At 30.7% G+C, this 12,197-nt stretch overlaps 3 protein-coding genes across 3 annotated transcripts; 2 read left to right on the top strand and 1 right to left on the bottom strand.

Annotated features, from left to right (window-relative positions):
• Window positions 1-1,532: 1,532 nt before the first annotated feature.
• Window positions 1,533-7,560, top strand: LOC117209965 (cilia- and flagella-associated protein 52). Its single transcript, XM_033452457.1, has 10 exons — window positions 1,533-1,593; window positions 1,981-2,180; window positions 2,443-2,620; window positions 3,174-3,423; window positions 3,567-3,843; window positions 4,164-4,336; window positions 5,120-5,268; window positions 5,657-5,802; window positions 5,912-6,063; window positions 6,990-7,560. The coding sequence occupies exons 1-10, from the start codon at window positions 1,548-1,550 to the stop codon at window positions 7,483-7,485; spliced, it is 2,067 nt and encodes a 688-aa protein (XP_033308348.1). The 5' UTR covers window positions 1,533-1,547; the 3' UTR covers window positions 7,486-7,560.
• A 546-nt stretch (window positions 7,561-8,106) lies between these two features.
• On the bottom strand, window positions 8,107-9,295 carry LOC117209972 (autophagy protein 12-like). Its single transcript, XM_033452465.1, has 3 exons — window positions 8,615-9,295; window positions 8,371-8,507; window positions 8,107-8,291 (listed from the first exon to the last, which is right to left on the bottom strand). The coding sequence occupies exons 1-3, from the start codon at window positions 8,775-8,777 to the stop codon at window positions 8,169-8,171; spliced, it is 423 nt and encodes a 140-aa protein (XP_033308356.1). The 5' UTR covers window positions 8,778-9,295; the 3' UTR covers window positions 8,107-8,168.
• Window positions 9,296-9,565: 270 nt separating this feature from the next.
• On the top strand, window positions 9,566-12,039 carry LOC117209969 (26S proteasome non-ATPase regulatory subunit 12). The gene is made up of 8 exons (XM_033452461.1): window positions 9,566-9,833; window positions 9,916-10,072; window positions 10,164-10,400; window positions 10,481-10,585; window positions 10,659-10,840; window positions 10,918-11,142; window positions 11,243-11,399; window positions 11,482-12,039. Exons 2-8 carry the CDS (start codon window positions 9,950-9,952, stop codon window positions 11,770-11,772), a joined length of 1,320 nt encoding a protein of 439 aa, XP_033308352.1. The 5' UTR covers window positions 9,566-9,833; window positions 9,916-9,949; the 3' UTR covers window positions 11,773-12,039.
• Window positions 12,040-12,197: the final 158 nt, after the last annotated feature.

Raw genomic sequence — 12,197 nt, 5'->3', positions numbered from 1 at the left:
CTAATGTAATTATAGAATGACAAATTATTATTATAAATAAAATACTATGATATATATTTCCTTCTTGAATGAACCATTGATTCTATGAGAATCTATGTATGAGAAATTATGTATATAGTATATAATATGTAGTATATAGTATGTAGATGTTATTACTATGTTCTTAACCTTTTCGGTACGAGCGCTGTCTATGCTCGATAACCACCGAATACATACATCCCCACGGTCGTCTATCGACTAATGTCAATAATAAATATACGAGGCAACTAATAAAAATATTTACGTCAAGTACCATTACGCGACGGATGAGCGCCGTACCGAAGAGGGTGATCTTTTTTCCAATAAATAGTTTCATCTTCGAAATTGTTAATGCTATGATTATTATGTTACATTTTTATTTTTATTCTTGTGAATCGAATTCAATCCCTTTGCAGTTTATTTTTTATTATTACAATTCAGTGTAATATCAAATGTTTCCTTTCCATAATATTTGCAAACTAAATTTATTTTCTTTTTAAGTATGGCTATTTGCATGTAACAATGTGTATCGGTTAAAGTTTTCATTTTCACTTAGAGTTTTAGACTGTCTTTTAGGGACAAAAAACCAACCAAATAAAGAGTCTTTCACCTGGAATAGATGACAGAATCAACGTATTATACTTTAAAAAAAATTGTTTTATATATTTTTACTTCTATGGTAATATTTTTAATTTACGGATCATTATCGTATAAATATCGCAATAATTCTGGAATATTCTTACCATTAACTGCAATTTCATCACTAGGTTTTTTCAAGAAGGAAAAAATCAAATACCAAGAAATTACGAAACTAATTATAATAATAACGGGCAAATAAGGATGTATTGAGTGTACAATATTACCTTCAGAAACGATATTTTACCAATTACCAATAAAGGCAAAATACTATTTTACATATTATTCTAAAAGATGGTCTGATTATAATGGTCTGACTGACTGTAATAGTTTTTTACTAAATATATGTTTGCAGAGAATATGTACATTTTCAGATTTGTTTCAAATTTTGAACGATTAGTATATATTTCAAAACATCTGACGCAAAGTTCCGCAAGCCGTAAGATGTCACGTCTGTTCAGTAGTCCATCTGTGATTCTATTATCGATATTTTTCCATGCTAGTTTTCGATATTACCAACTTTTGTTATTTTCATTAATAAGAATATCATCAAATTATAAAAAGTAATCATGAAGACAACAGCGGCGATGAAAAATTAAAAACTGAAAATTTTATTCACTACTTTTTAAACGTGTTTTTTCTTAAATTTCCATCTATCTTTTTTTTAATTTTACCTCTTACGTCTTATTTCTTTTACTATAAACTGTAATTATATGTATAGTACGTATTAGTTATGTTCATTGATAACTATTTCGATATTCGTTATTACTTACACCTGTTGTGATTGCCATGGCGACGCAATTCTTATGCTGTTAGGAAGAGTTCGTGTATTACAAGCTATCAGTTGATTATAATAAAAGTCGACTCGAGTTATTATAATATTATATTTCATTATGTCCCTAAAAGAACTTGAAATATTCGGAATAATAGCATTTGACGGTTAGTAATTACAATCATTTCGCAATAATGAGAATTTATTGAATTTCCAATATAAAAAGAACTTTATCATAATCATATAGTATATATGTATGTACAGCATATGTGTAAACACACCCGCATACACTCATATACACAATATATGTAATAAAATTGACTGATCACATTTGTCACAGTGTCATGTAATCCAAAAACTTTATACGTGTATATATGCATATAAAAGAAATAGGTATATGTATATGTTTTAAGCTTTCTTCTGCTATTTGCTATGATATTTTTGTGTCATTTATCGTTTATGAAGGTCTAGAGTTTGTGTTTGGTAATATATCACGAACATTATTCTTTCATTTACCATAAAAATTACAGTCTGAATATCATGTTTATTTGTAGGTGTAATAAGAAACGGTTTACGATTACATCCTGATGGAGAACACCTTGTGTATCCAATGGGTAACAAAATTACTATCAAACATGTAAAAACGGGTGAACAATTCTTTCTTACTGGACATAAGAATTTCGTTTCCGCTTTATGTATTTCATCTTCAGGCGATCTGATAGCTTCCGGCCAAATAAACCATCATGGTTTTAAGGTAGATTCATTTAAACTGGATTGAATAGTTAATTTCCAGACTGCGGATATTTGTGTAAATTAGTATTTTTTTATATTCATATATTTCTTTAAATATAATAAATCTAGATAGAAATATATGTAATAGTTTATGTACTTTGCATATTATATATATGCATACTATTTTTACATCTTTATATTTTCCATAGAAGTATAAAAATTTACAATGTATCAATTTCATTAACTTCAAAATTAACTAAGAGAGATCGAATACTTTATTCAAGGCAATGGTTATAATATGGGATTATAGAAATCGTAAAATGAAATCTAACTATGAAATGCACAAAGTTAGAGTCGAAGACGTGTGTTTTACGGAAAATGGACAGTATCTTATTAGTCTCGGAGGCAGAGATGATGGTCGTATCATAATATGGGATATTGAAAATGGAACTCCTCTTTGTGGTAGATATCTCCCTCTCTCCCTCTCTCTCTCTCTCTCTCTGTTTCTACATATGTATATATGTATTTTAACACATCAAAGATTAAACAGCAAAGAAATAGATAAAAGTTATGTAAATACAACATTATCATAAAACGTAACTAAAGCACATATCTATATTACTTCCTCAAGGTAAAAAATACATTTGAATAATAGATACTTAGCAATAAGATATTACAAATATATTAGAATTACAGGTATAAAAGTTCATTACATAAATCAAAGCCACAAAAAATATTTTTACAATTATAAAAAAAAATAATTTTTATTACTGTGCTTAATAATACTCCAATTTCTTTAAGCTTCATAGCATGATAAATCTAGGTGAAGAAATAGTGATAAATAAAATATGAAGCAAATTTTGAAAAAATCTTTCATAACTGTAATCTTGCAAACAGGATTGAAGTATCTAAATTAACCGAAAAAAGCGTTAACGCACTTACGTCTTTAATGAGATAATTTATGTCCGTAAGTTCTGTGAGTGGTACTCATATTATACTGTTACACATTGTACAGGTACTTCTGCTGGAAACGAAACATGTGGAAATATTATAATAATTGCACGAGCTAACATTTGTAAAACAAGTTTTATCACTGGCGGCGACAGGAATCTTAAATTATGGCGTATCAACTCAAAGGATCAAAAGTTATATGGGACAGATATAAAAGTTGGAAAGATCAAACGTTCGATTAACTGTGCAGTTATAGATGAGAACGATGAAAATGTTTATTGCGGAACAACATCTGGCGATATCATAAAAGCAAGGTTACTCGTTTGATGATATCGATGATAATAATTTTAACCTTTTGCACCTGAGAGGCGTGTTAAGTTTTAACTAGAGAATGATTAATTGCCTTTCTTTACCTTTGCCCATAAAATAATTGAAAAGTTTTGTTTCTTTCGAATAGGCTAAACATAGAAGAATCCGAGGAAGGAACTAAATATCCCGTAATGATAGGATGTTACTCGAAGATACCAACGAACAAGGGAGCACGCATGAGGAACGCAAATGGACTTCACATAAAAGTATATCCAGGTGGTGTGAAAAACTTGTTGCTTTTAAAGAAAGACAAGTTAATCGTAGGTACTGGCGATGGAACAGTCGAATTAATTGAAATAAGGAAAGACTCAAAACTTAATGCAAATAAAACGAACAAGTCACTAATCATACCCGCTATAGTAGCAGTGAGTATACATAATTTCTCACAAACATGTATATTATATTTTCTTGTGTATATGTATGTACCATATGTAAAATAAAAATTTAAGGCTTTACAGCAATAAGGAAGCAACTTCAATATTTAAATTCTATTTATTGGTTATATTGGTTTCAATCATTCCACATCCGCTACCGCATGTATATTATTGTATCTTATTCTTAATGCATTCATTACCATTGTGTCTACGTCATATGCAATATCTAATATGAATTCTCTATATCAAGAAACCACAACAGAGCACAACAAATAACAATATTTAAAAAAATAATTTTCTTTGTTGCATAGTATCGCACAACGAATGTGTGTGCCATGGTAACGTCCATGATCCGCTATCAAAATAATTTGGTATTAGTAGGAACCGCATTATGTGAGATTTATGAGATCGAATTATCAAGCTTTCAGATGCGTTTAATCGTCACTTGTCACACCAGTTCGATATATGATTTAGCATTTCCAAGGTAAATCATTTGTTTCCACATTTAACAAACTACTTTTATTTGAGATACTTAAAACCGCAGGGATGTAACTGATACTTTCCTTATGTCGAGCAAATTATACTTAAAATTCAGAAATATTAAAAAGTTGCAGATGAGGTGTCTATAAAAATTAAATCATATTCTTTGTTTGACATATACACAAATTTTTAATGAGTTTCATCTTTTAGTTTGAGTATAGAGATTTGGGGAAACAACTTACACCATTTTAATATCAACAACTTTTTCATAAGCAACGTTCTGAAAAAAAAGTAACGTAAAATGCGAAGCAACATATTCTAAAACCGTGCTAATGCTAGAAAATGTGTTTATTGCAGATATAAATAACTGAGATAGTTTTAGATTTGCATTAGGCTTATCTTTACAACCTGTCATATTCGACAATGATCTATTACAGCAGAAGATAAACAATCTATAACATTTTACGAGGTAAAAATAAAGTCTAATAATGCACACACAACAACAGTGTCTTGTCACTAATAGTAGGTTGAATTTATACTACAGTTATATCGCAGAAAAAATCGCTTGCGTCCATTTGCCTTCAATTTACTTATATAGTTCCCTTAGCAGTTAATTTTTATAGCCTCTAAATGATACTTTTATACAACTTGGGATTATTTACATTATATGGACCTTATTTTTTAATGCCATAGTGAACCATCTCTTTGGTTTTAAATCATCTCATCTGTATTTTATAAAAAATACAAAGAGGAAATAAAGTGCATAAAAATCCTATTATTTTTGTAGCAATAGTTCAGAGATATTTGCAACCGCTAGTAAAAATGACATACGAATATGGAAGTTGGCCACCCAAAAAGAATTACTCCGAATCACCGTGTCAAATTTTACTTGTTCCAGTATATGTTTCAATAGTAATGGTGGTTCTATAATATCGGGTAAGTTAATAGCATACAGTGACGAACAAAAGTATTGACGCAGACAAACTCATTTCGTGAACTTGTACTCTAGGTGAATTTGTACAAAATACGATCCTTTACTCAACTTTTTTATAAAATATGAGAAGCAGCATAATTCTTATAAGGAATTAAAATTTCTGTTTCGGTTACGATTTGTTATATCGCTTTTTATTTATTTACAAAATATTGTTATTTATTTCTAAAACAGTTCTGGAACGACTGTTGTATCGATTATACAGTAGGTAATTAAAATTCAGATTTCATAAGATTTCACAGGAAAATTCGATTTCTGCCAATATTTTTGTTCATTACTGTACGTTGCCACGTATCGTGCATAATTTAATTTGCGTTAATCTATTGGAGGAAGCTTGGAACGATGGCACGATAAGAGGATTTGCTTTGAATGGCGGAAAACTACTATTCGAAATTAATTGCGCTCACACAAAATCTGTGTCAACAATCACTATTACCAAAGATGACGATAAACTGATTAGCGGTGGTTGTGATGGACAGGTATACAAACTTTATACCCCCTTAAATTTTCGAATTAGAACGCTCATTGTTGTTCTTTGTTGGAGAAATGTTTCAATTTCGGTTTATTGAAACGCACACCTTCGTTTAGGTGCGAATATGGAATGCAAAATCTGAATTACGACATTTATTGCAAGTCCTAAAAGAACACAGAGGTCCAATAACGTCATTACACGTTTCACCTGATAACAAGAGTTTGATCAGTTCTAGCACAGATGGTACATGTATATTATGGGATTTAAGGTAATAATCCGGCAACCATAAAAATTATAAACCTAAACTATCATGCATATTTGGATACTTGGTACAATTTAATCAAAAGATTGTGAACTAATGTACAGAGTGTATAAAAAGTAAGTAAAAAAAGGTTCATGCAAAATTGACTGAGTATGATTGTCAAGGTCAAAGCCTTTTTTATTGTAGCACATTCTATTCGTCGCAAACAACAAAAATTTCAAAGGAACCATGGGTCGCAAATAACTTCTTCTCCCGGAAAAAAATGTTAAAGTTTTAAAATTCTTAAACCAGCTTTATTCACAATGTGCTTACATACTACAGTGATATACCACCAAAGCATAGCACCTACTGTTACACGTAGATGCTCTAGATTCACCATTATATATTCTATATCTTCCTTTATTTCTTTTTCTCTTACTGTCTATTTAAATAGCCCCGAACTTGCATTTCTATATCTCCGTCAGTTCCTCCCCACGATTATGTATTGATTCTGTATGACAAAAACCACATTGAATCGGATGTTGTAGTTGTTTACGTAAGTTGTAACGGACGTAATCCGTTAAAAGAAAAAGATCCGTTGCCGTCAAATCTTATGAACAAGGAGGCCGTATGTGAAGAACAGGTCTATGTCCTATCCGTCTTGTTCAAAAGATTTTGTTTAAAAATTGGTATACCGATCAGCTATGGTGAGGTGGAGTACCACTGTGTAACCAAAAAAATGTTGACCTTAAAAATCATGCTTAAGGTCAATTTTGCACGAACTTTTTTTACAAATCTTCGCCGATCCTGGAGTGTAGAATCACACTACAATAAATTTTACACTTTTTATACACCCTGTACACAAAAGACTTCAACATTAACAAAGAATTCAAATTATGATAACTCTTATAACTATTATTACAATACGCGATTTTACTCATTTTTTTCTGTAGAAATTTCACGAGGAAGTTCATGCTGAGTGGAAGCACAATGTATATGGCAACATGTTTTGTTCCTACCGGCGTTCAAATTTTAACATGTGGTACAGATCGCAAAATAGCTTATTGGGAAACATTGGATGGTTCATTGGTTCGGGAAATTGAAGGTTCGATGGCGGGGACCTTAAATACTATAAGTATTAGTCATGACGGACAATATTTTCTCACTGGATCAGAAGATTCTATTGTAAAACTATGGGAATATCGTACCGCTAGTACTATTCGTTTGGGTCTTGCACACGCTGCTGCTGTTACTCGTTGTGTCTTTGCTCCAAACAATAAATTTATTGTTACGGCAAGTGCAGACGGTGCTATAATGCTTTGGGAATACCCCTTTTCGGAATCATCGATTACACCGATTAAAGACGATACCAAACAACACACGCTAGAACCAACATCAGTACCTTGCCCATCGAAAACGGACGACATGTGTGAACCAAATTGTAAATAATACACTACATAAACTGCAATACACATTCATCAATTACTCGAATATCTCACAATAAATCAAAATTAATTGTCGATAGATTCGATGACTATGATTCCACACAGAAAGATTCACATAATCACGTAAAAGATTCGATTATGTCTTATTTTTAAAGCGAAATATTTCACTTCTTTGTGTGAACAATATCATTGAATTGTTCTACACTACCATAAACCAAATCGTATTTCACATAAAACCTGTTAGTACAAAACGATTCAATGCATACAAATGATGATAGAGAGAAAGAACAATTTTTTTTATAAATGTTCTTTTTTAAGAATAAATCATCTATTCTTTATTTAACTTATTTTTTTTTAACTTATTTTATTATCCTTATTTTTTGTATAATTATTTTTCAACAAGAAAGAGGAAACAAAAAGGATTAGGAAGCAAATAACAAAAATAGATCATTTTCTATATTTATAGTAACAGTTATAATCAATATTTTACAGTATCTTCACCTTATTTTCTGATATTTCATAAAATCTGTTATATTATCCCATGATTAAATTTGAAATACTCATTGAATACTTATTAAATAGAGTTTATATATAATAGCTAAGAAAGTAAATGATGATGAAAGTATTAAAATGATTGTAATACATTTATGTGATAATTCATAAAATTATTGTATTTCGAAACAACACTTAACCCCAAGCTTGGCTTTTACAATAGTGAAGTATTAATTTTCCATCTGCACCATAACAATCATACAAGTTTTTTACTACCTGATCTGGTGCAGGCGCAAATGTTTGATTTACATAAAGAAACTAGCAAAGGAAAAAATGTATTTATATATGTAAAACATTACAAATTCTAGAATAGATATAACCCTTACTTAACACTTACCAGTTTTTCATTCGAATCTAATTTAAGGTATCTTCTGATAAAATCGGAAATTCGACCAATGCAATAATCTTGACTGACAGACCATTTCTTTTGTTTCATTATCGGTGCGTTCCCAGTTGCTTTCAACAAAATATCAACTGAAAAATTGGTCAAATACAAATAAGATAATCATTTTGCACTGACTCTGAGCTTGTTAAGTTTAAATTTAATATTATATCTCCTCTGCAAATAGCAAGTCTTTTACTTTTTGCTCTATCCTTTGAAGCAACTTGAACTCCATTTCGTACTAATGGTGTTTCCGAAGGTATTGTTTCAAGATTAGCAGGCGTATCTTCATTTGTTAAAGTTTCTCCCATTTCCTCAGATTTTTCAGTTATAGTCACATCATTTCCTTCCTTCTCGGACATTATGTATGTTTGATTACAATTTTAAACGTTTGTCAAGAAAGAAAGATCGTGTCATTGGGACCTAACCAAACTATGCAAGATTGAAATAAAGTATAAAATTGCCATAAAAGATAAATTACATAAAGGCAATCTTCAATCGAGTAAAAAGTAAATGTCTTAACGTTATCTTAAATTATTTCAGTGAAATGAATAATTTTCATGCACAAAACATGTTTCACAGACTTAATAATTTTTATTGGATTTTATAAATATTCACTTTGGTATGTCACACAGGGACTCAGATCCATGATATATTAATTCTTTATCAAAATAAATATGTGTATAAGACAAATATATTAAGGCAAACGTATCGTTTCTTAGTATTGTCTTTTCTTAATAATTTCAGCAAATTAGAACACTAATATTTGCTAATATGCTGGTATCAAAAATTGAATGTTGTCATATTTGTACTGCATCTAGGGAAATTCGAATCTCATGATAAGTAATTGCGATTTACATTGATGTTAAGACAAGTGCGTGAAGCTTTAAAATAATCTTATGTTTTGGGGACGAATTCGAAACAACAAATTATTTTATTTTCTAGTCCTAATAAAGTATAATATCAATACTGAACTACTCTTGCTATTATTTTATTTTTCCTATATAATTACTGTGGAAAAAAAATATATTTTCACAGTAAATGAAAAGAGTGAATGACTTCCCATACACGTGGCGCCATAATTACTAGCAGTGTGAGATCATGATCTTGGACTAAAGCAGCAGTCCCTATAGAAATATACCTATGAGTTCGAGTTCGTTTAAGTTTAACATTTGTTAGTGCTATTTTACAAATGGTGGATGACAATCAGTTTTGAGTCATGTGGAATAAGAGAAATATTAGATTTATGTGAATTATACATATAAAATTATATGTAAAGATACCCCTCTAGTATATTTGGATAAAGAGAGATAAATAAAAAGAAAATATATAAAACTTTAAATAAAGAGCGATTATTTGCTAAAATTAACCGTGTCGGTTTTGTTGGAATAGTTGGAGGAATTGATATTTCAATCAAGGTAAGATTAATATTTTTACATATCTAATATATTTATACTTCTAATGTTAAATTATTTAATTGATGATCCTCTTTGAATAAAGGTCGAGAGATTTGAATTGTAATAAAATTGTGAAAATGGAGGTGGATTATAGCAGCAACTGCGATATAAAAATACCAGAATGTAAAAAACTAGCACATGAAGGAAAGCTACATGATGCTTTGGATCAATTATTAGCATTAGAAAAATTAACACGAACAGTTAAGCTTTTAAAATATTACTATATGTAACTATATAATCATGTTTGATTATAGTATGCAAATAATGAAAATAATGCTGGGTATTTTTTAGAGTGCAGATATGACATCTACATCACGGATCCTTGTGGCTATTGTTCAAATTTGTTTAGAAGCAAAGAACTGGGCTGTTCTAAATGAACATATAGTGTTGTTGTCCAAAAGACGTTCTCAGTTAAAACGAGCTGTTACAAAAATGGTTCAGGAATGTTGCACCTACGTAGATAAAATGCCTGATAAAGAGACCAAAATAAAGTTAATAGAGACATTGCGCACTGTAACTGAAGGAAAGGTAAAGGATTTGAGCCCTGTGATTGTTTTAAGTTGTATTTTTAAACATTCTGAAAAATCAATATAATTCTGTTGTTGAAGATATACGTAGAAGTTGAAAGAGCAAGGCTTACCCATCGCTTGGCAAAAATCAAAGAAGAGGATGGAGATATCTCAGGTGCAGCAGCTGTTATGCTGGAATTACAGGTATGAATTTCTCAGAAACATATTAGACAATTAAACATTGAAACATAATATCATACTATACCACCTGTTCTAGGTTGAAACATATGGTACCATGTCACGTTTGGAGAAAGCATCTCTTATCCTAGAGCAAATGCGATTATGTTTAGCAAAAAAAGATTTTATGCGTACACAAATAATAGCAAAGAAAATTAATGTTAAATTCTTTAGTGATGAAAATGATGAAGAAACTCAGACTCTCAAATTGAAATATTATGAGTAAGTATACTATTATTAAACTATCTAAACGAGTATGAAACTGAAACTTATTGCTTAAAAAATTTTGTTTATTTCAGTCTAATGATGGAATTGGCCCGGCATGAAGGCTGGCATTTAGAATTATGTAGACATAATCGAGCAGTGTTGGAAACTCCAGCTATTAGAGATGATCCTGAAAAAAGACACGCCGCTCTTTCACGTGCTGTTCTTTATCTTGTACTTGCACCACATGAACCAGAACAAGCTGATTTGACCCATAGGCTGCTTAATGACAAGCTTCTAGATGAAATACCAACATACAAGTATTACTTGTTTGCTTTTGACAAAAATATTTAAATATGTGCATAGAACCTTCTATTTTCTATACTGACAGTCAGTTTTTATTTGCTTAATTTTTTTTAGAGAACTGTTACGTCTTTTTGTAAATCCAGAACTAATAAAATGGTCAGGACTGTGTGAAATTTATGAAAAGGACCTTAAAGCTACGGAAGTTTTTAGTACTTGGACTGAAGAAGGTCGTAAGCGATGGGCTGATCTCCGAAATCGCGTCGTTGAACATGTGAGTTTGAAACCTCAGAATCGTTTCATTTCATATTGACGTATTTGCATTGAATATTTATTCTATCTCCTTTAACGTTTAGAACATTAGGATTATGGCAAAATATTACACAAAAATTACACTAACTCGCATGGCAGAATTATTGGATTTACCAGTTGAAGAAACTGAAGCATGTCTATGCAGTTTAGTAGAAACTGGCGTGATAAATGCTCGTACAGATCGACCAGCCGGTGTAGTTCGTTTCACAGGAACCCAAGAACCAGCTGCTCTTTTGGATGCCTGGGCTGCATCTTTATCAAAATTAATGAGCCTTGTCAATCACACAACTCATCTTATTCACCAAGAAGAAATGTTGGCCGTAGCTCAATCCTGAAAGATGAATTTCTCCTTTCTCTTTCTCCCTTATTCTCTGCCTCTTTTTCCCTCCTTTCTTTACACTATACTCTCTTTTTCTTCAAATTTCTTCTTTACTAGATCCTTTATAAAAATTATTTGTACGAAACTATTACACATAAACAATTATACAGCTTGTATGTGCGACCTAAAGAAAGCATTTAACGAGCTCCTTTCAATCTGTTTTTAACGCGTGTACTAGATCGTAAAATAAACATTATGCGAAGTATAAAACATCTTTTTTTTATTCGCTTTTTCATTAAGTAATACATCGTAAATGTACATTCAAATTGCTCTTACAAATTTTATTAACAGTAAAATTCAATATCTTCTTCTCGTTTTCATTATTTATTATAACCGTCCAATACACAAAAATACGCCAGTTTTTTCTGCGAGTATCAAGTT

Source organism: Bombus bifarius, unplaced genomic scaffold (genome assembly GCF_011952205.1).
Source record: "Bombus bifarius isolate JDL3187 unplaced genomic scaffold, Bbif_JDL3187 scf7180000008197, whole genome shotgun sequence".
In the NCBI taxonomy this organism is placed as follows: Eukaryota; Metazoa; Arthropoda; class Insecta; order Hymenoptera; family Apidae; genus Bombus; species Bombus bifarius.
Note: the sequence above shows the minus strand (reverse complement) of the source record. Positions and strands in the feature narration are given on the sequence as shown.

What these genes read in the sequence shown, in the direction of transcription:
- LOC117209965 (XM_033452457.1), top strand. Translation starts at nt 1,548, where the DNA reads ATGTCCCTAAAAGAACTTGAAATATTCGGAATAATAGCATTTGACG. An exon ending in GGCGATATCATAAAAGCAAG is followed by an intron (nt 3,424 to 3,566) that starts GTTACTCGTTTG and finishes TCTTTCGAATAG; the next exon opens with GCTAAACATAGAAGAATCCG. An exon ending in GCGGTGGTTGTGATGGACAG is followed by an intron (nt 5,803 to 5,911) that starts GTATACAAACTT and finishes ACCTTCGTTTAG; the next exon opens with GTGCGAATATGGAATGCAAA.
- LOC117209972 (XM_033452465.1), bottom strand. Translation starts at nt 8,777, where the DNA reads ATGTCCGAGAAGGAAGGAAATGATGTGACTATAACTGAAAAATCTGAG. An exon ending in TTCAAAGGATAGAGCAAAAA is followed by an intron (nt 8,508 to 8,614) that starts GTAAAAGACTTG and finishes CCAATTTTTCAG; the next exon opens with TTGATATTTTGTTGAAAGCA. An exon ending in TAGATTCGAATGAAAAACTG is followed by an intron (nt 8,292 to 8,370) that starts GTAAGTGTTAAG and finishes TTCCTTTGCTAG; the next exon opens with TTTCTTTATGTAAATCAAAC.
- LOC117209969 (XM_033452461.1), top strand. Translation starts at nt 9,950, where the DNA reads ATGGAGGTGGATTATAGCAGCAACTGCGATATAAAAATACCAGAATGT. An exon ending in GCACTGTAACTGAAGGAAAG is followed by an intron (nt 10,401 to 10,480) that starts GTAAAGGATTTG and finishes CTGTTGTTGAAG; the next exon opens with ATATACGTAGAAGTTGAAAG. An exon ending in CTGTTATGCTGGAATTACAG is followed by an intron (nt 10,586 to 10,658) that starts GTATGAATTTCT and finishes CACCTGTTCTAG; the next exon opens with GTTGAAACATATGGTACCAT.